This window comes from Notothenia rossii (genome assembly GCF_949606895.1).
Source record: "Notothenia rossii genome assembly, chromosome: 2".
NCBI classification, from domain to species: Eukaryota; Metazoa; Chordata; class Actinopteri; order Perciformes; family Nototheniidae; genus Notothenia; species Notothenia rossii.
The window spans coordinates 22,032,707-22,058,894 of record NC_136904.1 but is presented as its reverse complement, the minus strand read 5'-3'; the positions used below and the strand labels follow the sequence as shown (position 1 = coordinate 22,058,894).

The window sequence follows — 26,188 nt, the reverse complement described above, 5'->3', positions numbered from 1 at the left end:
TGAATGTAATCATTGTGTAGTGTGATTCTGTGTAGTTTATTTATGGCATCCCGTTGGATTTGACGTCATCTGAACAGGACATCGCACGCTCACTGCTTGATGGCGCGCGAAGGTCCGTTTACACCGGTTGTTAAACAACATCGTTATGGGGAAATGCAAGTCTGCGTCCAAATGGTTGGAAGACAAGGAGAAAGGACAATCATTACTGTATAGAGTAAATGTGTCACCAACTGGTTAAAACTCAAAGTGGCGATGAGGTCTTAAAATGTATGGAAAGGGTCTTTATAAAAGGTCTTAAAAGGTATTACATTTGACTTCAGGATTCCTGCATATACCCTGTATTGTGACTGGTGATTGATTGGTTGTTGCTATTTATGTTTTTAGCACTATATGCCAATGGTCTTTTTACTATTTTTGCCACATTTGTCATATCTTGGCACATTTAGCAAATGTATTACAGCTAGTGTCAGAATGTAGTAAAAAGGACATTAAATTACATGATGAATCAATGATGGAGAGAATTTGAGCAAAAAAAGCCAACAACTTGAATAAAGTCTTAAAGGTCCCATGTCATGCTTTTCCGGTGGGGCAGGAGCTCCAACAAGCCGCTTAGTACAGAGAGTGAATACACATACTATACAGAGATGCTGTATGAGAAATCAATGTGAGTTTGGAACATTGAACAATGTAAATCTATTCTAGTAGACCTCAACAATGGAATTATGATCAGTAGAAATGGCCATGTCATGGGACCTTTAATATAAAATATTTACTTTGTATATTTCGGAATTCAACTCTGGCAATCTGCACCAAAGCATTGTAATTGTAGAGAGATTTTAGATGTTCTCTTAAATATTTAATTTGACGCAGTTGAAAGACAGCAGCCAAAACAAAGACAGGCCACACAAAAGAGAGAAGAAAGAGAAAATAGTGGTGATGGCAGACTAACTGCTGATAAAAAGGACACTGAATGGCAGCGGAATTTTTACCAAAACTAATCACATTTAGGAGTTCAGATTTGAAGGAAATTAACAACAAAATTAGTTCTCAAGGACCCAGACACACTGACTAAATTTGAATTCTGCCACCTACCCTTTCTTTTAAATAAATCAAACACCCATGGCTTCCAGCACTTTATTTATTCATCGTTTCTTTTCCTTTCTGGCCTTATATTGCTTGAAAACCACACACCAATTTGTGTTAGCTGCTACAACATCACCCACCAGTCATTAAAACCACCAAATGTATTTTTTGTTTTATTGTTAATTCTAGATTCAGACGTTTAAATTCAAAGAAAAATCGGGCCGAGATGTGCTGTGTGCATACATACTCACACAAGAGCTCAGCAGGTCTGTGAGCAATGGCTGACTTTACCTTGATCTACTAGTCTGATTAAATGATATGCTGCAAATTGAGATGTGAAAGGATTGTGCTCAGTCACCGGCAGCCACGGTCAAAGTCATTAGAGCTGACAGACTGTATTCAAACTAAAGAGTGAGGAGTCCTTGAGGAAATCTGAAGCCTATTACCAAGCTATAACAACAATAACCGACTTGGCAACAAGGAATAATGCCACATTGAAACGTTAAGGCATGACTGAATAGATGAGTGTACTGTGCTGACACTCTTATTTCAATGAAAGGGCATTATATGCATACGAAGCCCTGCAGCATAGACTCCTGTCTGCTCACATGCAGGTGAATCATGATTCTCCCACGTCACAAATCCCCCGTTTACCTTTAGGGTATGTCTGCCCATGAATTATGCCATCACCTTGGTGTTAGTTCAGACTATTGATCATCTTTACCTATTGCTCCACAAGGAGGTAATAGATTGTTTTCACTCTTGATTGTTTTCTCACACATCCCACGTGCATTGTGTCGTGGTGGAAGAAGTGCCTGCTCATTATTTGTGTTTGTTACTCCATCCCTCTTCTTTTAAAATGCTACTTAATTAAAATTTGAGAAATATGATCAGTAATCTAAGGTATTACAATTAAAGCAAATGTGCAACTGTTATTGTTACCCTCGTAGGTGGTTAAAGTCCCCTACGTGTATTGGGGTTACAGATGGGGTCCAAAACTAGCAAGCCACATGAATGTCTGGGAGCAAATTCATTTGATATGCTACATATATATGGCCAGGATCTGTTGCATTTTTGGAATATTGGGTTGCAGATTAACATTTTCAAAAGGGGGGTTTGTTTAGCATGACACACTTGAAAAAGAAAGTAGAAAGAAAGTGAGGTCAAAGAAAACTATTTCTGCGAGAGTCAGACCTAAAGATTTCAGATGTGTGTATCTCACACTGCACTGTAACTTTAATTCATGTACCTTTTGTTATTCATGTTTTATTATCTTTGCTTTTAAATGAGTGTTTTTAAATGCCATTTTATAATATGTTTCTTAGAGGTGGGGTAGGTAATTTTGGAGAAACCGGCTCAAGTGCGCTAGAATTTGAAAATACACAGCCGGAAAAAATCTGCCACTTCCTTACAGAGCCCCTCCTCCAACACACACGAACGCGCACATGACCAATGAGGGCACGAGATCAGTTTGTGCACAGATGGAAGGCTGACAGGCAGGTAGGCCATCCAGTTATTTTAGCCGGGCCAGTTAAAATGATTGGTCGTACTTTTTACAGCACTACGGCTTCCACAGATGAATTTTTGTATGGATTTTTTGTCAAAGCACTAAAGATATTCATTACTATCGGGATGTTAAGAGCATTCCATGGAATATAACAAAAAGTGTATCTCCAGCCGGTTTCTCAAACTTACCTACCCCACCTTTAATGCTCTTAATGTCTTTCATTTTTGTAAAGCCCTTTGAATTGCGTTGTGTTGAAAGATGCTATATAAATCAACTGGCCTTGCCTTGCCTTGCCTTGCCTTGCCTTGCCTTGCCTTGCTGTTACAGATACAGTAGATCACGTTGTATGCTTTCACATGCCTTATACAAAATACTTACAGATCCTTTTTTGTATTTTTTTCACAGCTACACCCTCCGTGTGGTCGGCAACGGGATCAAGGCTCAGAGCGCTAACCCTGAGGTCAAAGTGAAGGTAGCAGACCCTGTCATAAATCAGATCATCGACAAACTCAAACACATTAACCAGGTGAGTCTCTACAGATTTACTATGTGCACATAATACACTTTCCTTTAAATCTATAATAGAGTCCCTCCTTTTTAACTGTTTTCTTAGGCAATCTGCTAATCTCTGCGCGTCTTCGTTAGTTTATGGAACATGAAGTAGCTGTCATTAGATGATAGCTTGTTTTTTAAAATGCTCTGAAACAGCTACGTTGAAAAGAAACTCACAACGCTGAAGCCCTTCACTCTTTACCTCTGGATAATCTTATCTTATTTGATCATCTTTCATATTACCAGTAAGCACCGGCTGATAGGAAACTATTCTCAAATGCTAAATCATCCCCCAGGCTATGAAAAAAATATCCATCATTACACATTTAAAAAGCCATTTATTCCGGTTTGTGTGTCTTCACATTTACTGCTCTTTGTCAAAATCAATGTATCTTTTCTATCACCCAGCCTGCTTTTCTGCATGTTTGTGCTGCTGTGGCTCCTCTTGCTCTTCCTCTGTTTATCTCTCAGGATGATGAGATTACGGCAGTTTACTGGAGCACTTTCTCTTCTATAGCTTCAATAACAGCCACCGGGTTGTTGCACTGCAGCAGCCTCACATGTCTGTTGCTTTAGTTTCCCCAGTGGCGGGCTGAAGGCCAGGTCATCTCTCTTGACCTCGTGCTGGCACCCCCTCCCTGACTAATTCACACCATCTGTGGGATGTCAGAACACATACAGCTACAGTGGGGAAAAAAAAGTATTTAGTCAGCCACCAATTTTGCAAGTTCTCCCACTTAAAAAGATGAGAGGCCTGTAATTTTCATCCTAGGTATAACTCAACTATGAGAGACAGAATGAGGAAAAAAAATCCAGGAAAATCACATTGTCTGATTTTTAAAGAATTTATTTGCAAATGATGGTGGAAAATAAGTATTTGGTCAATAACAAAAGTTCATCTTAATACTTTGTTATATACCCTTTGTTGGCAATGACAGAGGTCAAATGTTTTCTGTAAGTCTTTACAAGGTTTTCACACACTGTTGCTGCTATTTTGGCCCATTCCTCCATGCAGATCTCCTCGAGAGCAGTGATGTTTTGGGGCTGTCGCTGGGCAACACGGATTTTTAACTCCCTCCAAAGATTTTCTATGGGGTTGAGATCTGGAGACTGGCTAGGCCACTCCAGGACCTTGAAATGCTTCTTACGAAGCCACTCCTTCGTTACCCGGGCGGTGTGTTTGGGATCATTGTCATGCTGAAAGACCCAGCCACGTTTGATCTTCAATGCCCTTGCTGATGGAAGGAGGTTGTCTTTTCCCAAAAAGTTCTATTTTGGTTTCATCTGAGCATATGAAATTCTCCCAATCCTCTTCTGGATCATCTAAATGCTCTCTAGCAAACTTCAGACGGGCCTGTACATGTACTGGCTTAAGCAGGGGGACACGTCTGGCACTGCAGGATTTGAGTCCCTGGCGGCGTAGTGTGTTACTGATGGTAGCCTTTGTTACTTCCCCCAGATCGAGGGAGATTATCAGTGGTCTTGTATGTCTTCCATTTTCTAATAATTGCTCCCACAGTTGATTTCTTCACACCTTACCTATTGCAGATTCAGTCTTCCCAGCCTGGTGCAGGTCTACAATTTTGTTTCTGGTGTCCTTTGACAGCTCTTTGGTCTTGGCCATAGTGGAGTTTGGAGTCTGACTGTTTGAGGTTGTGGACAGGTGTCTTTTATACTGATAACGAGTTCAAACAGGTGCCATTAATACAGTTAACAAGTGGAGGACAGAGGAGGCTCTTAAAGAAGAAGTTACAGGTCTGAGAGCCAGAAATCTTGTTTGTTTGTAGGTGACCAAATACTTATTTTCCACCATCATTTGCAAATAAAGTCTTTAAAAATCATTTTCATCAATTTTATTTTCTCATTTTGTCTCTCATAGTTGAGGTATACCTAGGATGAAAATTACAGGCCTTGAACTTGCACAATTGGTGGCTGACTAAATACTTTTTTGCCCCACTGTATATCATAACCATTCAGAGTGCCTGATCTGCCTTGTTGACATTCATTTTGTATGTCTCTCCCTCCGTTTGTGAATCTTTACATGTACAAAGACAGATTTACAACATTGAATATTTAGACATTTTAATCTGCAGCGCATCGTTTTCTGTTAATACCATAACACAGATTATATTCATTAGATTGGCAAAGATTGTACAATGTAATTATTTGCTATCCTCTCAAAGCAAGTAATTCACAGAGTGTAACTATATTTCCTAATTTTCACTGTTAGAGGTTTGTAAACATAAAGACATCAAAACAACAGGTAAACATGGTCAGTTACTAATCAGTTGAATTAAGTAAACATTTTGTTTGTGTTATCTTATCTTTGTGTCTTTCTCGTCTTCTTACTTTTCTTCTTTCCTTTCTTGAAACTCTATTTATAACTAAATCAGAAATGTTCCTGACACGTTATAATACAACTCAGTGGAGACTCGTTAATGCAACAGTGATGAAAAGTGACACTTGGGCTCAATACCTGATATGTTACTCATTATAATTTATCACACATCCAGTGTGTGAAGAAGTGAGTGTGGGTACGCCATACTTTAGCAAAGAAATGTATATGTGAGTTTAGTTTTTGCCTTGTTTTTGGATTCATATTCTGCTTTCAGCCCCCCCACAGTAGTCTTTGCTGAGCAAATGCATCATTTATTTAAAAAAAAAAACATTTATTCCCATTTAAAGATCTTGCTTGACAAAAAAATATATAATGCAACCTTAACATGTTATTTTTCTCACCAATATGTTGAGTGTTTTCTGTCATGATCCCACCCCTCAGTAAGCTAGTCCGACAATAAGTGTAGCTGCATCAGTTGGTCGGTCGGTTGGTTGGTGATTGGTCGGTCGTCCCACTACTTTGATACCGACTGAAATATTTAAAAATCTATGGACGGCTTTGGCATTTTCACAGACATTAGGCTTTGAATGCATGGTTCCCAAATGTCCTTCGAACTTTGGTGATCTTCTGACATTTCCTCTAGTGCCCCAATAACTATTGGATTGATTGGATGGAACGTGGGTCACACATTCATGTTCCTTTCAGAGTTACTTGGACTATATCAATCTAAAATACTATAAATTGTACACATGGCGCTCTAACCTGAGATGGTGATTATGGTAATAGATCAGTGTTGCAAAATCTGGCTAAATGTAATGAATTGTAAAATAAGTTCACACACTAACACGAGCTATCTTCTAAGATACTATGTTCTTTATAGATTCCTAACAGTCATTCAGCTATTTAAAACATATGTTAGCATGAATATGTAGACATTAATAGCATCATAAGTTTCACGTCAGCTGTATAAAACCACTGAAATTTCCGAACATCCAGCATATTGTGTCTTGGGCTTCAACGACACAAACAAAGCTTAATATTTCACCCACTCTTCAGCAATGGTGGTACAAGTTTATCAACCATTGTTAGAAACAATAAATAAATAGAATAGAATCCAAAAAAATATGTATGGGTTATTAACAGTGTTGGTGTTAATTAAACACAATATAAGGCACCACATTTGTTTTGTTTATCATTTAAACACATGCCATTTAGTGCATGTGTTATGTGTTGTAGTTAGAACAAAAATACCGCAAACAGCAAGAATCTTTGAAAACGTACAATTCTTTAGGTCAGAAAATAATTCTAAAATCACTTGAAAAACCAACACAAGTTTAACTCTTTAGAATATAATGACAATCTCTACGTATGTAAGACACAATCTGGACACTACTAACCAGATCAAAATAGTATTCTATTATTTTTCCTTCACTTTGCGTGTTGACTCTTAATGCGTCCAATTGAAAATGATGTCCACAAGTGTTGAGCTGTGATGGTGTCTTCAGTAGTGTTCAAAAAGCAGTTAAAACATTTAAATAAAGCTCTCAAAAATGTTGGTTTGATGAGTGAAAATCTCTTTCAAATCCAACATTTGCCCTTTTGCACAAGAGATGTTTGGCAAATCCTCATGATTGGCTCCAGCACTGTCTCAACCACATGAGATGCTAACAACTAAAAACACTGTGCCGGTTCAGAGTAGAGATGGTGAACCTTGTACAGTATGTAGTCACTCAATGAGTTGTTCCATCATGAAAGCTCTTTCTCTGTTTTGTCTGGGTTTCCAGGGAAGCCAAGATAGAAATATCAAATAATTAATCTTAGCAGCATCTCTTGTACACTCAAGCTAAGTTTCACTCCATCACAAGGTCAAAATGATTTCCAAAGGGAAGTGCTTTGTTACGCTCCTTGTAAGCCTCACGTCAGTAACATAAGCACTCATTTTTGCAAAAATGTTTTCTCACAATCACTCTTGCGAATTAAATCAGACAGTATTCAAAAGCAATTTAGAATTTGTCGTGACCTCACTGAGATACGCTTTTTAAACATGTTTTCCATCCGTCTGTCCCTCAGTTGACATCGAAAGCTTTTTGAGGTAATAGAAATGCTATCGTTGTGGAGCCTATAATGACTATCAGTAGCAAAGGCATCATTTGTGTGATGTGTTTTAGTGCTGTTAAAATTGTCAGCCCAAAGTCACACCAGACACAAGATATTTGTAGCGTACACAAAAAACCTACGCGATCCCGGATTCAACCCACACTGAACAGTGATCCGCCGTTACTAAAGCAGCGGTTTGACGATTTGTTTACCAAAGCACTAAATGCCCACAGTGCATCTGTAATGCTAGGAGGGGGCTTTGACCAGTCATTATTGATATTTGGTAAAACTCACAACATGTAAGTCCTATGAGATTGGTAATAGATGGCTGTGGAGGAAAATAAATAGTCAAAGGCCTTTATTCCTCTACGCTAAGTTCCAACCGGCACAGGCTGGCGTTGTGACCTTTCCAGAAAACATTTGTGATTCCACAAAATGCGAGGTGACGAGTTGCAGGAGCGTCCTAGAAGTCACTCTCTGCTCTGCTAATATTACATGCCTACTAGTCTATTTTTGATTAAGCTGCAGGGCGTTACACAGATCAGATCAAGCCAGGAATGGCTCGAGCATCTGGTACATTCCAAAAATAAACAGACTCCCATCTAATATAATCACTAGGGTCTGTCTGTAGGCCTATTTTTCCTGATGGAAGCTAATTTTGAGAAATAATTATAAATGAATGGTTATATCAGCAGCTCACATGGTCGCAAAGACAGCGTTAACATTCTGATGTTCGACAACTAAAGTGGTATTACATTACATTACATTGCATTTAGCTGACGCTTTTATCCAAAGCGACTTACAATAAGTGCATTCGACCAGGAAGATACAACCTTTAAGAAAACAGAATCATATAAGTACATCAGGTTTCATAGAGCCAAACATTTCAAGTGCTACTCAACTGGCATTTAGAAAGCCAGCCCTTTATTAGTATATAAGTGCTTTGTTAGTAATTTTATCGCTCGAAGTGGAGTCTGGTATCCATGTTCGTCTTATTAGTTTAGTGTGTTCATCCTCGGGGAACCATGGATCTGTTACAAATATACTGTAATGATGATTCATCCAATGATTGTTGACAAAATCCACAGAAAATGCAACGTTTTTTCAAATCAAATATATTCACACGTGCAAAAAATGAAAAAGTTTCCATCGTGATTACTTTTCAGAGCTGTTTAATCCTGTGTGATTAATAGAAACTGTGGTGCAGTTTCTGGTGATAAGCCTTAAACACATAATCTGCTACTCAAACTGGACTCCTGGGATGGTATTTCAGTGTCTCATTAGTACCTTGTTTGTTGTTAACTGTGACCACGATCTTTCTTTTTTACATCAAAGTTTTATTATCCCCCAAAATATCAAAGTCATTTGGTGTGTTTTAGAAGGCAATGATGGGCGACCTATTTTTATTCCAACAAAACACCTAATCCAGCATTAAGAGTGCCTTATACAGAGAAACCCTGCTGTCGTAAGTATCACACTCACGCTGCGGTGCACAGGCTTTCTGAAGCATGCCTGGCTAATTAATCAACATGACATCTAAAATGTTGCATGTGAAATGTAGTGTCCCTTTAGAGTCTGAAAACGTTTTTAAATGGTATATTTTCAGACTAGAAGTCGACATGGAGCAATGTTGGTTGAGTCTAAATCTTTATGTTGCACATCTGGTATTATTCATTCAACAGCTTGAGTGTGCAGTCCTTGAGTCTACTTTGCATTATCATCTCATCGGGACTTGATTTGCAAATAGTTCTGATTGGCATCTCATTAGCCGGTGAAGCGCGGCACAATTGTCAACTTGTGACCTGAATTGTAATTTAGCACCCATTTTCTACCCTCACAATGTATTGCTCTGCCGTGTTTAAGGTTCAGACATCTCGTGAGGCAAGTTGAACAGAATACACGACCGGAAATAGTAATCATGTTATTCACCAACTCTTTGGCTGTTTAAGATGGAAACTGGGCTTGGGGTCATGTGGGTCATGTTCAGTTTTAAAATGCATCCGTTGTTGAATGGTGATTATTTGAAATTGAATTTATTGCATTTATGTGAAACAGATGAATATTTGATGCAAGGGGAGGTAGTAGAGTGTGTGTGTATGTGATTCTGATTTGTTTTTGTGTGTGTGTGTTTTATGACCGGAAAACATATCAATTACATATACCAGTGCACACACTCATTCAATCGTGCACATGAGTGACCTTGTGCACAGCTGCGTATACACCTCACATTATATTACTTCTATAAATCACTATGGTATAGGTGCACCTCATTAATATGATGAAACTTACCTTAAAGTGCATTTGTGCATGAAAAGCAGGTTGCCTATTTGAATGCATGGAGAGAAAGTGTATACTGAGGTATTGTATGGATCAAGGCAGAAGGTGAATTTGTATTACGTCTGAAGACTCAACTGTTTTGCATTTTTATCAGGATAAGAAAGATGTGTCCATGCGAATGTTTGTTTTCATGTTTTTCATCTACATATCAGAGATGTTTTTTTTACTATTTTCATTTATTTGCCCCTGACCTTGACTAACTCAAGTGCAGACACTGCTCCCAGTTTCCCGAGAACCAAATGGAAATGTCCCATTACTATTCCACAGCAGAGGCTGCAGAAAACACAAAACAGCGGTGCTGCTATTGACAAATTCATCATGCAATCTGAGTGTACAAACTCTAGATTTCATCATCTTGCTCATCAGCAGCTCTTTCCTATGAATTATTTGTTGGCTGTTCTCCTCTTTGCCTGTCCTCTCTTCTTGATGTGGTAAAACCCATCAAGAATCTATAAGTAGGCCCTGTCCCTGTGTCTCTCAATCAAAATCAGGAGCAAGCAGCTCCTCACCCCTTCTGCAGGCTGAATTATTTACCAGTCATTGATGTGGTGGTTGACCAGCAGTTTTGCTTTTGAATTATTCATATCCCCTCTCCTCTAAGTCTAAAGGATTAACACTGAGAACATATTCACATTTTATTTGTTCCGCATCTAAATGGCCATACCGCTTCATAACATTTGACTGTGATAAAGTCCAGTTAAGAAGAAAAGTAATATTGATTGAATATAACCATCACCCTTAATATTTAATATTCAACACACCACGACCGCTGAGCATTACTTACAAATTCAGTTTGTTCGACTAATTCATGTTGGTATCCAGCAGGAATCTGTTCAGTCAGAGCTGAGTCTTAATTGGAGACAAATCCCAAAACCTGCAGCATAATAATTAGTTTTTAGCCAAAACGCATTCATTATATCCATAAGGCCAGAACATAAAAATATTCAAATACAAATCCAGCTAAGCTGCATACCTGTAGATAACAACTTTATCTTAAATTGTTGCATTTGCTTATCAGAGATTACAAACCAGTTTGAGAAACAGCAGCATAATCCTCTGTGTAATTAGCCATGAGTTGCAGCATTTAAGTTCTACAATAATACAAAATGACATTAGAGTAATACATCATTTGAAATCTCTTCAATGAAGGAACATGTCACCAGGTGCAAAGTCGGAGCTCATTGCTATGTTTTTAAGACGACAATGATGCACAGAGGAATAAGTTATAGGCTTTACATTAATTCATTGTTATACAATTGTGGAGCCATGAGACAGAGAGTTAATTTGAGTTATAGTATTATTCTTGAAATCACATTATATAGTAATTTCTCCCCCGACCGCTCACTCACTGACCTGCCTGCTGCTGCTCTTGATCCACAGCCTGCCAGTGCTGCTGCTGCAGGGAGGGAGAATGACATTGTTTGTCCCAAGAACCGACTTACTGTACATCCTGACACTTTTCTCCTTTGACAGGCAAATATGATCATTGTAACACCCTCTATTTACAGACGGTAAAGTGTTCAAAGAGAATACAAATTCACTTTGAAATCCACACACAGCTTTATTCATGTTGTGGATCTCTGAAGGTGTGATATACTTTGCCAGATGACACCTTGTACCTCTCTAGGATATGCTCTCTCTACAAAATCTGTTTTTTATAATTAGCTGTTAACACTCGCAGATGGTTAATATAACACTTTGAGTACTTTGTCTTTGGAGTAGACCTTCCTTTCGTCTGTGGTGTAGACTAGTTGTCTAGATAGGATAAATATGGTGATAATACCTTTTTTAAATTAGTAACATGACCACCATGTCCAATTACTGTAGAGGCAGATGAAATACAAACCCTAATGGCTCGAGGTCAAAAGTGTAGTGTAAAAATGTTCAAGCATTAGAGTGCAATAAAACGAGAGCCACTTTCTTTCCTTCAATATATATTCTTTTGAAATTATGTTTCAAAAGACTTTATTATGTTTAATGTATCTATCTTGATCAATGACATGTACAGCCCAAAATACACCGTGTAGAGTTGAATTACTCTTATATTTTCATTCTGATTGAGTTTGTTTATTCCAGAGGCAGATACCAATATTAAGATCCCCTGCGATAATAAATAAAGAAAATAGTTGCTCTGTGGCACTCTCAGCCTTGGAAAAGAAATAAAAAACACAATGGATAGTATAACCAAGTAATACCTGAGAAAAAAACCCAATAAAAGTAGAGCCATCCACATTATAGGCACAGCTTTAGTGTCTGGGTGTGTGTGCATATTTATGTGTGTGGGTATTCATTATTCTGACTACCTGTGGGAAGGAACTGTCTCTGAAACGGGAGGTGCGTGATTGAATGCCCTGGTAGCGTTTTCCAGATGGCTGGAGGGAACATAGTGTGTGGGCTGGATGACTGGTGTCCTTGATGCTGCTTTGGGCCTTCCTTTTACGGCAGGTAATGAAGATATCATAGCTGTGCCAGTACTTTTCCTGATGCTGCTTTACAGGGTTTTGCTGCAGTTTCCAGTCCTGTGCAGTCAAAACTTCCAAAGCATAGTGATGCAGCTTGTCAGAATATACTCTCTATAGTGCGATGATGCAAGTCAAGCCAAGCTTCAGAGACCATGCTGAATCTTTGTTGTGATTTCCTGAGAAAGAAATGAAGAAGTTTGTTAGGTCTACAGTGCAGTGGTGGATTGAATATGTATAAAATATCTCAGGTGGCCACAGGGATTTTTTCAAGGTGAGGATCAGAGTTTGCATGTAAATATACAAGGCCATGATTAAGTGATGTTAGTAAAATATACAGAGTGTGAGTGAGGGGCAGGGAGTCAGAGACATCCACATGAAACTCAAATCATTTTTGCATTTATTGTTTGCTCCCCAACCCCCTTTTGTAATTCTTACCACTACAACTCCTAGCCTCTTGTAGCCATCACTGGTCTATGTTCTATATTGTCAATAGTGTTCTTCCCATGGATATCAATATTGTATTTTCTTTAATTTGCAAAAAAGTTAGATCAACGGCGGTATAAGTTAAACAACCTTTTTTCATTTATTTTTTTACTTATATTTTCTACACCATAAGTTGTAGATTAAACAAATGCAGTCATTTCAGGAAGACTTTTAGAATAAGAGGACACTCAGAAAGTAGGTTAAAATAATGACTTCACTGAGCCATAAAGACAATTTAATTACTTAAGTGCTCAGTTATTAACTGGTGTGTTATTTATTTCTGAAGGTCAGCGTTTGTATGTGTTTAGGTTAATTTCATTTATCTCCATGTGTTGCTCCAATTACATGAACCAAATTATGGGTGGAATTATCTCCCTCTTCTTCTCAAATAAAGGCTTGGTTTTCTCTTCAAGTTCAGGTTAGTAATTGTAACAATTGTACAATTATGAATGCAAGTGTTACTGAATAAAGAGCTCATAAATTAATCTGAAAATGTGTTTTATTCTCACTTGCCCTGTACATAGTACATCAAAGGATACAATTCTGTTCAATTCTAATTGACCATGAGCTTGTATTTTGTATAAAAGGTGTTGCTCATCATTATCTCTTGTGTAAGCTCTTAATTGGTGTAGCAATTTCAAAAGAGAATTGCCAATTAGTCTGGAATCTCTTTTTTCAGAAAATGCATTGCAAGTGCAAAGTACCGTTTATTAGTATGTGGTCAGTTTTTTGGCTAAGAGAGTAATTTGATTCCTTTTCAAATCGCCACACACTGCAGTAACAACCTGCCCAAGGGTGTCTTCTCATCTGAAGATGAATTGAATGAAATCAGAGCACCTGTCTCACAGCCCGCAATAGAGAAAGCCCCGTGTCACTCACACAAGAGAGGCTAATAACACCGTTAGGCCATTCAGACTTGTTTTATTATGTGTCAGAAAGAGCAGTACAGCTGTTCAATACAACCAAACATAGAGCTGTTACTGCCCTGGCCTTGAACAGTAAGAGAATAAAGAAGCTGGCCTATTGACAGACCTGCTCAAACATGACCGGTGTCTCCTCAGCTTTAGAACCATTTTAGAACACATTGATTTAGCTTTGAAATATCATTAGCTAACATGGCCTTACCCTCCGGTATCATTCGATTGGACTACGCAAATTAGTCATTCGAGACAAAAATGTCCACTGCAAAAGACTTTGATAAAAACATTATATTAAAAGGTTTTTTTCACAACTTTTTTGGGTTCAATCTTTAAAGCAACTTCCGCCCTAATAGAAAATACCAGAAATGTAATCATTTTCAGGATTTTAACCCTTTAAATGCCATTTTGAATACCTTAAACCGCTGTTTTTTTCATGATGAAAACAGAGAAAATTTGTTATTTTCCAAAAAATACATATCTGGTGACTGGCTCTTTTTTTTTTATAACAGTCTTGGATATGTCAAAGATTAACAACAAGATGGATTTTTTTGCATTGTTAATTTTTGCACAAAATCAGATTGCACAAAAAAAGTTACATATTAGTTATTCGGGACAAAAAGGTCCACTTCCAAAAACTACTCTAAAATGACAACAGATTAATATTTTTTTAGACTTTTTGGAGTTAAATCTTTCAATCAACTTCAGTCCTGATCAAAAATACCAAATGTTAAATTATATTCAGGATTTTAACCCTTGAACTGCCAGTTTGAAAACATGAATTTGCGTTTTCTATGAAAAACATGCACAAAAAGGCAGTTATTTTCCATATAATAAATGTTGGGGGGGGGGTCGGCTTTTCTTTTTTATCACAGTCTTGGATATGTCAAAGATTAGCAAAAACATTTATTTTGGTGGATTATTAGTTTTTGCACAGAATCAGATTAAACAAAAAAAACTCACACATTAGCCACTCGTGTCCCATCCACTCCCATTATAACCACATCTTTTGATCTCTCCGCCATACCGGTATAAAATCATGCTTTTTGTAATGTCAGGGTTTTATATTGGAGGAAAATAGTTCAAGTTTGTCCTTTTTATTCTATATCACCAGATGTGACTTTTTACCATTGAATTACATGCTTATCATTTCTTGGTTTCTTTGCCTGTTGTATAATGGGGCCCTGACAGCCATTGGAATACATGTATGAAACTAATATGATGTAGGTGTGTTGATGTGGAAAGTGGTATCAGCTGAGAAATGTGTGTTTGTGTGTGTGTCTGGATGTACAGTGTGTGTGTACAGAGACAACAATATACAGTAGATTTGGTTTACAGCAAGTCGCAGTTTTTTGATCAGTTTTTGGAAGTGGACATTTTTGTCCCGAATGACTAATATGTACATTTTTTGTTCAATCTCATTTTGTGCAAAAACTAATAATGCAAAAAAATCCATTTTGCTGCTAATCTTTGACACATCCAAGACTGTGATAAAAAAGCTGACCCCCCCCAAAATTTATTATATGGAAAATAACTGCCTTTTTGTGCACGTTTTTCATAGAAAACACAAATTCATGTTTTCAAACTGGCAGTTCAACGGTTAAAATCCTGAACATAATTTAACATTTAGTATTTTTGATCAGGACTGAAGTTGATAGAAAGATTTAACCCCAAAAAGTTAAAAAAAATATTAATGTGTTGTCATTTTGAGCAGTTTTTGGAAGTGGACATTTTTGTCCCAAATGACTAATATGTAACTTTTTTGTGCAATCTGATTTTGTGCAAAAACTAAAAATGCAAAAAAATCCATCTTGTTGCTAATCTTTGACATATCCAAGACTGTTATAAAAAAAAAGGAGCCAGTCACCAGATATGTATTTTTTGGAAAATAACTAATTTTCTCTGTTTTCATCATGAAAAAAAACTGCGGTTTCATGTTTTCAAAATGGCATTTAAAGGGTTAAAATCCTGAAAATGATTACATTTTTGGTATTTTCTATTAGGGCGGAAGTTGCTTTAAAGATTGAACCCAAAAAAGTTGTGAAAAAAACCTTTTAATATAATGTTTTTATCAAAGTATTTTGCAGTGGACATTTTTGTCTCGAATGACTAATTTGCGTAGTCGATTTGTTACACAGTGAATTAAAGACCGATTTGAAAAATTGAAATTCGAATTCCAAAATAGATCGAGAAAATAGCCTTGTTACAAAAAATCAGGCCATTTGCATCAACACAACCAAAGCTATTGCAAAATGAAAAGTGAAAAATGACCCATATGGACAAAAACGTCCACACTGATACCGGAGGGTTTTAATGAATTACTACTATTTCATGAAAATCATGTCATCTGTGTGTGACTTCATAAACTAAAAGCAGTTGTTTAGCTTTTTCTTTTAACACCTGAATGTAATGGATATGTAAAACAAATAATTTGATTCATGAAGGTAAGATATCATTATCAGTCTTTTATCTCGTTTTTTAGTTTGATTCTAATTTTAGTTGTATTCTCTAATTGACAATGTCAAAAATAAGGCTGTTGGCCACAAACATTTGTTACGATCAACATATATCATGAAAATACTAAAACAAACTGTGAGTCTCATTCTTTGAAAAGGGGTCATGACTATAAACATATTTTATTTAATCAAAATGTCTATGCCTGTCTATAATAATGTGGCTTTTAGAAAACAATACTTAAATAATATTAAATGAGGCAGCAGTATGTAAGAAGGAGTTAAAATCAATATAGTGCCTACATTCATCGTAATGAGAAATGCCTCAAAGAGTGTAACAATGGAACACTTGGAGGTCCACTGCTCCCTTTATCAGGCTTTGACTAAGAGAAATATAGAATATTGTTTGCCTTGTCCCTTAATGTTGCTCCCTATTCTACCAAAGCTTATGTGTTACAAACCAGTTTGTATGAGCAGATAATAAACTTAAGTAAGAACATGTCTGATGATCGGAGTGTAAGATTAGTAGGAATCAACTCTCATTATTCTCTGCATTATATTACCTTGGAATAAACTAAATACAGTTGCGACCTTGGTAACTATAAGAAAGTGAATCTTAAAGCTTGGGTAGCGTATTGTCTCACATATTCAATCTTAATTATCGCAAGATGCTGTTTCTTTGTTAAACAAGGCACAGAGGGGATAGCTTCTGAACTCCACATAGTGAGCCCTTGAGCAGGGCTCAAATGTAGTCAAACTCCCAGAACAGGCTAATCTCAGGAACTATAGAAACCTAGTATTCCACTTAACGTGTTAAACATGTGGACATAAATGGAAAAAAACATGCCAATTAAAAGTGGAGGGATCAAACTCAAAATCCTCTCAATCCTTTAACCTGTCACATGCAGGAGCTGAAACTGCAGACAGGTTAATCGTCAGCACTGAAGTGTCCCAGCTCAGCACGGCAGCCCCCTGACACAACACCCTGACACCTGCTCCTCTGCAGTGAGCCGCCACACTAACTAATTAGCATAGACACTAGCTTTCTGATCAACACAAAGCATTCTCTCTTGTTTCCAATTACGCCATGCGCATTTAAATGAGCCAATTAGCGTATGCATTTCCCCTGGTATCCAGTTCACAAAGTGTTTGATTGGGATTCTGCTGCACATCAATACAGCAGGAAGTTTAACTGCCCTGCAGTCCACTGCGGACGAGAAGGATGAGCTTCATGTTACACATACTAATTAATTTGGCTTAAGTGGTGGCGATCGAGATATGTTTTGGATAATTATTTAAGTTTTTGTTAAAATGTAAAAAACAAATGATTTATTTATTTATTTATGTTTGTATAAGGGATACGGGATACACAATCTGAGCAGAATTGTATAGCAATGAGACATTTGCAATCCAGTCATTAAGTAGATTCAAAGTTAGTTAATACACAGAGGATTGTGACCAATTAACAGCAAGAGGAACTATTTTGCATTTTCCCTGCTTCTTTCTGCATTTTCTGAATAAATATTCTGCACTGTCCTTTCAATAAAAGGAACTTGTTCACTTAATCCTGCTGTAAATATTAATGTGGTATACATTTAATATAGATATACAGTGGGGCAAAAAAGTATTTAGTCAGCCACCAATTGTGCAAGTTCTCCCACTTAAAAAGATGAGAGAGGCCTGTAATTTTCATCCTAGGTACACCTCAACTATGAGAGACAGAATGGGGGGAAAGACCCAGGAAATCACATTGTAGGATTTTTAATGAATTAATTGGTAAATTCCTCGGTAAAATAAGTATTTGGTCACCTACAAACAAACAAGATTTCTGGCTCTCACAGACCTATAACTTCTTCTTTAAGAGCCTCCTCTGTCCTCCACTTGTTAACTGTATTAATGGTACCTGTTTGAACTTGTTATCAGTATAAAAGACACCTGCCCACAACCTCAAACAGTCACACTCCAAACTCCACTATGGCCAAGACCAAAGAGCTGTCAAAGGACACCAGAAACAAAATTGTAGACCTGCACCAGGCTGGGAAGACTGAATCTGCAATAGGTAAGCAGCTTGGTGTGAAGAAATCAACTGTGGGAGCAATTATTAGAAAATGGAAGACATACAAGACCACTGATAATCTCTCTCGATCTGGGGCTCCACGCAAGATCTCACCCCGTGGGGTCAAAATGATCACAAGAGCGGTGAGCAAAAATCCCAGAACCACACGGGGGGACCTAGTCAATGACCTGCAGAGAGCTGGGACCAAAGTAACAAAGGCTACCATCAGTAACACACTACGCCGCCAGGGACTCAAATCCTGCAGTGCCAGACGTGTCCCCGTGCGTAAGCCAGTACATGTCCAGGCCCGTCTGAAGTTTGTTAGAGAGCATTTAGATGATCCAGAAGAGGATTGGGAGAATGTCATATGGTCAGATGAAACCAAAATATAACTTTTTGGTAAAAACTCAACTAGACGTGTTTGGAGGAGAAAGAATGCTGAGTTGCATCCAAAGAACACCATACCTACTGTGAAACATGGGGGTGGAACCATCATGCTTTGGGGCTGTTTTTCTGCAAAGGGACCAGGACGACTGATCCGTTTAAAGGAAAGAATGAATGGGGCCATGTATCGTGAGATTTTGAGTGACAACCTCCTTCCATCAGCAAGGGCATTGAAGATGAAACGTGGCTGGGTCTTTCAGCATTACAATGATCCCAAACACACCGCCCGGGCAACGAAGGAGTGGCTTCGTAAGAAGCATTTCCAGGTCCTGGAGTGGCCTAGCCAGTCTCCAGAAGTCAACCCCATAGAAAATCTTTGGAGGGAGTTGAAAGTCCGTGTTACCCAGCGACAGCCCCAAAACATCACTGCTCTAGAGGAGATCTGCATGGAGGAATGGGCCAAAATACCAGCAACAGTGCGTGCAAACCTTGTAAAAACGTTTGACCTCTGTCATTGCTAACAAAGGGTATATAACAAAGTATTGAGATGAACTTTTGTATGTGACCAAATACTTATTTTCCACCATAATTTACAAAAAAAGTCTTTAAAACTCAGACAATGTGATTTTCTGGATTTTTTTCTTCTCATTTTGTCTCTCATAGTTGAGGTATACCTAGGATGAAAATAGGCCTCTCTCATCTTTTGAAGTGGGAGAACTTGTACAATTGGTGGCTGACTTAATACCTTTTTGCCCCACTGTATATTGCTTAATTCAGCAGAGAAAGAAAAGCTAATTTAAACTAGTTTACTTTTTTTAAATAGTACGATATTTTAACTGCAAATGTGTCATTTTCTGTGTCTCATTTCACAACTAGCTGTTGCAAGGGAAGTCCATTCCTAAACTGGGGTCACTGGACCAGATAGAAACAGGAAGTGGAGACGCAGATGGACGCTACAGCGGCGACTGTGATGATGAGGACGGCTGCGGTGGTTCGGGGGGCGACGAGGTGAAGAGGAAAGTCCCCAGAGTCTCCAAATGTAAGTCTGATCTTTCTGTGATTTTATTGAAGAATAAACCAGTTAACCTTATCACGTGAAGACATATTATCCAGCTTTGTTTAATAGCAACAGCATCTGAGAGGGAATATCATTTATGTTCTAAAGGATTGGGTGAAATGATTTTAATTTGTATATTTCGATGCATAATTGCAATAAGTTTTTATTGTATAAATCTCCTCTTTGTATGAGGTTAAGATTTTGTACATGGTCCCTGATAAATGAATGAAATACAGTAAACATAAAACACATTATTAAAACAAAATTTCACAAAGCACACATATCATTACAAGTAATACTGTATAAACTCTTCAAGTTCATTTGCTTCCTAATTTTCAAATGTATTAAATTGAGCCTTTCACTCATTGCCCTTTTCAAAATTGCAGAATTAAAAAAGTTAAACAGGTTTTTGATCGTTGAAGATATTAAATGCATAAGAATATATTTTAATAAGACTGGCTCCAGTCTCCATTTTATGACAGTCATAATAATAGTCATTAAATATAATAGTTGCTATGGGGACATTATTGCAATCAAGGCCCGTTACTTTAAGAATTATGGCTCCTCAGAGGATCAGTAACCTCGGATGAATCACAGCGGCGGAGCTCTCCTCTTCACTTTGTGTCCCGTCGCTCCTCTCAGCACAAGGAACCCCCTCTCCTCTCTGCTCTCCATCAAACATGCTAACCACCTGATTAATCACCTCTTTCGTTTTGCCTATGGCGACAGCGAGGAAGAGGGGGTCATCCAAACAAGCCGTTCTATCCGTTTAAATGTTTCCTTTACTGCTTGTCAGTCTGTCTGGAGGCTTTAGCAGCTCAGGCTCAGGGAGGCTGTTTAACAATCGCTCATGTGAGGCAGTGGGAGGCTCTGACATTTATCACCCATTACACTACAGCAGCCCTTTCCTTGTCATAGGCCAGATCAGCCTGTCTCCCATATTTATGACCCACTGTCTGTCATGACCTTTGTCGAGCATCTGTCCCCTGCTGCCTGACCCTCACATAAATACCCAGGGTTTCCACCTCAACCAGACCTCTGGTCAGTCCCTGCACATTTCCACTGGTATTAAATGCATGTATTGCTTAATAATGGGTTGAATTATTTCTTAGTGGCTGGTTTTTATTGTTGTCGTATAATTAAATGTAGAATTTGGATACAGTAGCACTTAACATGTTCAATGTCTCTCTCCTACTTAAAACAAGTCTTACACAATTTAAAGCAGCTTGTAAGAACAGCAAAGACTTAATGTAAGTACAATGCATTATATTTATGAACAGGAACACAAATATGCCCTAAAACCATAACGGAAACAAAGTGCTACTCTTGGACTCCAGCCTTTAGTAGGCCATACCTCTTAGAAAACGAATTACATCAGTACATCTAGGTGTTTGGTGATTATCTGCAGGTACAACTCAAAATGAAAGTATATTTTCAGATCAGAAAAAATTGCTTTGATATGTGTTGTTCTAGAGGTCATGCATTTTTTTCAAGGACTTGTGTCAGTGTCTCTGTATTCTGCGGTATGGCGTCTGTGCTCTGACAAGTTCATATTAGGCGAGACCCAGCCTCTTGAGAAACCAATTATAAATGACAAATCACAGCCTGTAAGGATAACACTGATGGCAAACTTCAGGTCTTTTCAGTACAACAAAGATACTGTATATACCTAATGTTTAGTTTCAAGTAGATTATCAAAAGAAAAGACTCTCATTTCAATAAAAGCTTTAACTTAAATGACTTGAAGGTGTCAAGTTAAATCATAGCATGTACATTGATGTAAATATTGCAGCAGTCATGGAGAGGGTTTGCTGTGTCTGAAATGCTCTGTGATCGTCACACTTCTTTAGATCAGACAAGCAGTAGCGTTAGAGCCATTGCGAAATTCTTCAGAGTATTGACATTGTTCTTCATTGATGGATATTGTAATTTAATTTAGTTATATGTGTTGCCAGAAAAACTAAATTGAGAGCTCTGGAAAGTTCCTGCATCATACTTCAGCAACACAGCTGATAAATTGGCTACGAGAGGGTTAAATCACAGTGGTGGTGGTGGTGATGAACTATTAATGAACATTGTTAGTTTTTTATTTCAGTGTGTGTGCAAAACTTCCTAACAGAAGCCCCGTAGAGACAGAAATACAATATGAACACTGACAACTACAGAATGAAAAAAATAAAATAAATAATTCGATGAAGGTGAGCTAAAAACTGACATGCTACCAGCTCTCCAAGAACATGATCGACAAACTAAAAGCAATACAACTCATTCACAAGTTACAAGTGAAGGAGATCAAAGGGAGAGTGAGAGATGTATGTTGCAAGATATGTGATATGATCTTTTTTTTTGTTGCAGTGTTTACGAGTTTATGAACTATATAGAAGTCACAAGACAACGTGATATATCTCAAGCTTACATTATTTGAAAGGCTAGCATTCTTCACGTACATTAAGCTGTCAGTGCCAGATACTATAACACCATTTATAATTTAATTAGATTTCTTTCTCCGCAATTATCCATAATCCGTCTCTTGGTGTGTTTGATGTTTATCAGCAGAACATGCTGACGATAGATCAAGATGATGAGGAAATAAAATGGGAAAAGCTCAATACTGACAATACAAGCCTGATTTAAGGGATTATCCTCATTAAGCAGAATTACTGTTGTATGACACTGCTATGTATGTGACAAGAAGCAACAATGTTGGCATTTCATTCTTCAGAAATGTTTCAAGGAGTTTCGAAATGTTTAGTGCTTACAGATGGCTTTTGTTTACTGCATTGCACTCCAGATCCCTGAGTTACCTGAGTTTGTTTTGTGTGTAAACACAGACAATTATTTTAGAAGGTAACACAGACTAAGAAAACTCAGGATTCCAAGAAATATCAGAAAGATTGAATCTATCCAGAATCTTTTTTGTATTTCTTTTGACGTCATGCCCTGTTTTTGCAGTAATTCCAGACCTCCCAATTACTATAACAAACACACACATTCCTCCTTAATTAAATGAAATTAAAATTGAACAAATGAGAACTAGCACCTCAATGTCAAAACTGTTGTAATATCACATTGTTGTATATTGCAGCATATTACAGTGTATGCAAAGCATCATAACCAGGATCATAATTACCAATTATAATCAACATAACTGGAATACTCATTAAGAACATATATAATATATCTCTTGTCTGTGGAGCTGTGTTGGTCCAGACTGTGACTGTGTGCAATTGTGAAACTCCATTGACATTCTAATTTCTCAAATCAGATATCATTGTAATATGACACATTTTAACTTCATAATAGCAAAAGAGACATTTTAACTTTGTAGACCTTATCCAGAACTTCATTTTTATAAATAAGGCTAGCCGGAGGGCCTCAAGGAGTGGGGATGAGACAATGCTTTTCTTCTGCCCTACTTTATTGTTGAGCCTGATGAGATAATTATACACCTTTTAATTACATAAAAAGCTTCCCAGATATGAATATAATGAATCCAGGTTAACAATCTAAGCCTTGGTGGCTTGTTAATAACCAAACAGTTATGAGATAACAGCAAAGAAAGTCTACAGCCATGCTATTGGGTAAAATGTTTGCCATGTTCACCGTCTCAGTTTACTGTCTCAGAATGGGAATGTTTCCTGTTTATCTCTTAATAAAAAGTACAGCTGAGGCTAATAGCATTAGTTTTGAAGATATTTTGTTACAAAGTTTTGGACTGACATTTGAACCATATATTGGTGCTAGAGGATCATCATCAAAGTTATTACAATTTATCACAAAGTGGAACCAAGTGTTGACATTGAATGTGGTGAAAATCCTTGGGATAGTTGTTGAGACATTTCCTTCAAAGCCAAAATGAGAACCTGTTGGTGGCACTGGAGGAACAGTTATATTCATCAAAGATATCAAGGGCAATTTTACAGAACAGAGCAACGTACAGTAACAACATTACAAAACAGAAGATCCAAATGTCAAAATGATACAAAGAATGTGAGTGTGTAAAAGTGTGTAAAAGATGGACACAGGCTGATGTCAAGCATCTTCTAGGTGTCTTTCAGCCAGAGCCTGAGTCACACAACCTCCACTCCATCATGTCTGCTGGAAAGAAGACAGTCTAAACAAAAATGCAATAATTAAGGTTGAAGAATCCTTCACACAGACAGTAAAATGAAACAAATACAGACAGATATTACTAAGGACATGGAATCAAATCTCCCAAGCAGATTACTTACGATTGTAAGCACAGCTTTGGTGGGGTGGTATGACATGGAAACAGACTGAAAGGGTTCAAAAAGATAGTACTGAATATATCCTCTGAAAGTTGCTGGGATCAAAGTAGAGGATCAACTGACATTGCCATCGCTCGAGCCGCGCCCCTAGCATGGCCAGAAGAAGGAAAAACATGCCTACAGTTGCCGGATACATACTAAAGGGAAAATAGGGGTTTACCTCAACTTCCCTTTATCCAATAATACATCTTGGATCAGCATCGCCTGCAGTTGGGAAAAACTAAGAGGCTTTTTCATGCTCCAGCACCAACATGCACCTCATGTCTCTTTTCTGGCCTGGTGTAGTCGGCTGCAGACACTGTGACTGCTTGCAGTGTGAGCGTTGTACTGCAAAAAGACATCTGTCAGACACTATGGCAGCAGTGGAGACACCAATCGATTTCTAGCAAGTAAGCACAATGAGGGGAAGGGGAGAAGCTGCATTACCATGACTCTTATTAATTAAGTGTCACAGTAGGAGAGTATTTCATGTTGTTAGGTTTTTACCTTGTGGTAAATGACTAGATGTAGCTGTTGCATGTAGAACTCCTCCACTATCTAATGTCAAGGGATGATTTGAAAGAACACATTCAACGAGGGAATTGGTGCATATTTAGAAAAAGCAATTTCATGTCGTAATTGACGTGTTGTATATGTTCCAGCTCTAAATGAGAGATCTGAGAGACAGGGAATTACATGAAGGCCACTGTGGACATACAGTAATAGACCCATCACTGGGAGACATTTGCAGTTTTCCTAACGGGCCCTGTAATACTTTTCCGTGCCTATTAGACAAATCTTTATCCTCGTTACAGTGTGGGATCAAATTAGGTCACCTGCTGTGACTCCTGCCCTCCTCTCTGCAGGTAATGATGGGATCAAAATAATTTACCGGGTCTCATTACTTTTTTACCGGCGAGCCTTTCTAGGTGGACAGCTAGATTGTCAGATCATCACACAATTAAATGACTAATTAATATCAATGTGATCCGTAGAGTAGGGGTGGGCGGATCAATCCCAAAATATCGATACTTACGATATTACGTTACGTTTCAAAATATCGATACTAGAGCCAATAGGATCGATACTTTTATCAAAAACTATGTGCAGACGAACACAAGTATATGCTCTTTTCTTCTCTCTCCACTGCTGTCCTCCTCTCCTCGAGGCTCGCGCACGCACAGCGCGCTCCTTGCCTGAATGCCGATTATCAAGCTGACTGACAGCAGCCAGCAGGTCAGGGCAGCAGCAGCCAGCGACTCGCGAGTGCAACTCACACACGCGCATGATGGCTGAGAGAAAGAGGAGCGTTGTGTGGAGCTATTTCACAACTGCCAATGAAAAGTTAGCGAACTGTGATGTGTGCAAGAAGGCAGTTCGCTACTGTGGCCAATTTGTATTGTTATCTTTCATGTTAGCGCTTTAAATTAGCTAAAGTCAAACGTTTATATGTCTATAAAAACTTTCCTGTCTTTAATCATGAAAATGAATTCAGATTTAGTCTATTTATGATGATTTCAGCTCAAAAATCATGTCCTGCAGCTCTCCCCTATATGAAAGTATATAAGCTTTTCATTTTTCATTCAGCTTTTCGGTATCGGCAATACTGGCCCTGAAATACTTGGTATCGGATCGAATCCAGATGTTGTGGTATCGCCCACCCCTACCGTAGAGACTTGTCTTTTGAAGATTGTACTATTCATATCCAAACTATGCAGTGTTTTTCTGATCAATTATTTTTGTATAAATGTGTATATTTATAGAACAAGTTACCACTAAAAGACTGCACAATACAAAGTATGATTGCAAGTATATTTTCAAGCTTCTACATTGTACACAGTAACTAGTTTATTCATATTATTGAAAGTGTAGTGAAAATTAGATCAATGATGCATTTATTGTTCTTTTTTAAAATAATTGTACCCTCTTAACTTGGTATTTTCTAAACACTATTCTGAGTTGTTCACCATAAACGTGGCGGAGAACACTTTCATTCACCAACAAAGCTAAACCAAAGGCAAATGCCAATATCTCCATTTCAACAGCTGTTGTTATGTTCTGTGAATAAAAATAAATAAAAGCTAAGATAAAGTGCCCTAATGGTAGCCATAGCAGTGATCTACAAGAAGAGTGAAATGCTGTTTGTTTACTCCGACTGTGTGCTGCAGGTCAGGTAACTGTTGTAGCTTAAAGG

At 37.9% G+C, this 26,188-nt stretch overlaps 1 protein-coding gene across 1 annotated transcript in view; it reads left to right on the top strand.

The window, feature by feature from the left end:
• The window catches only part of gpc5a (glypican 5a), a 130,092-nt gene that overhangs the window by 63,668 nt on the left and 40,236 nt on the right, over positions 1-26,188 (top strand). The window contains exons 7-8 of the mRNA XM_079664244.1: positions 2,996-3,116; positions 19,546-19,708. Of these exons, the coding sequence (XP_079520370.1) occupies positions 2,996-3,116; positions 19,546-19,708 (284 nt within the window). The remainder of the gene's footprint in view (positions 1-2,995; positions 3,117-19,545; positions 19,709-26,188) is intronic.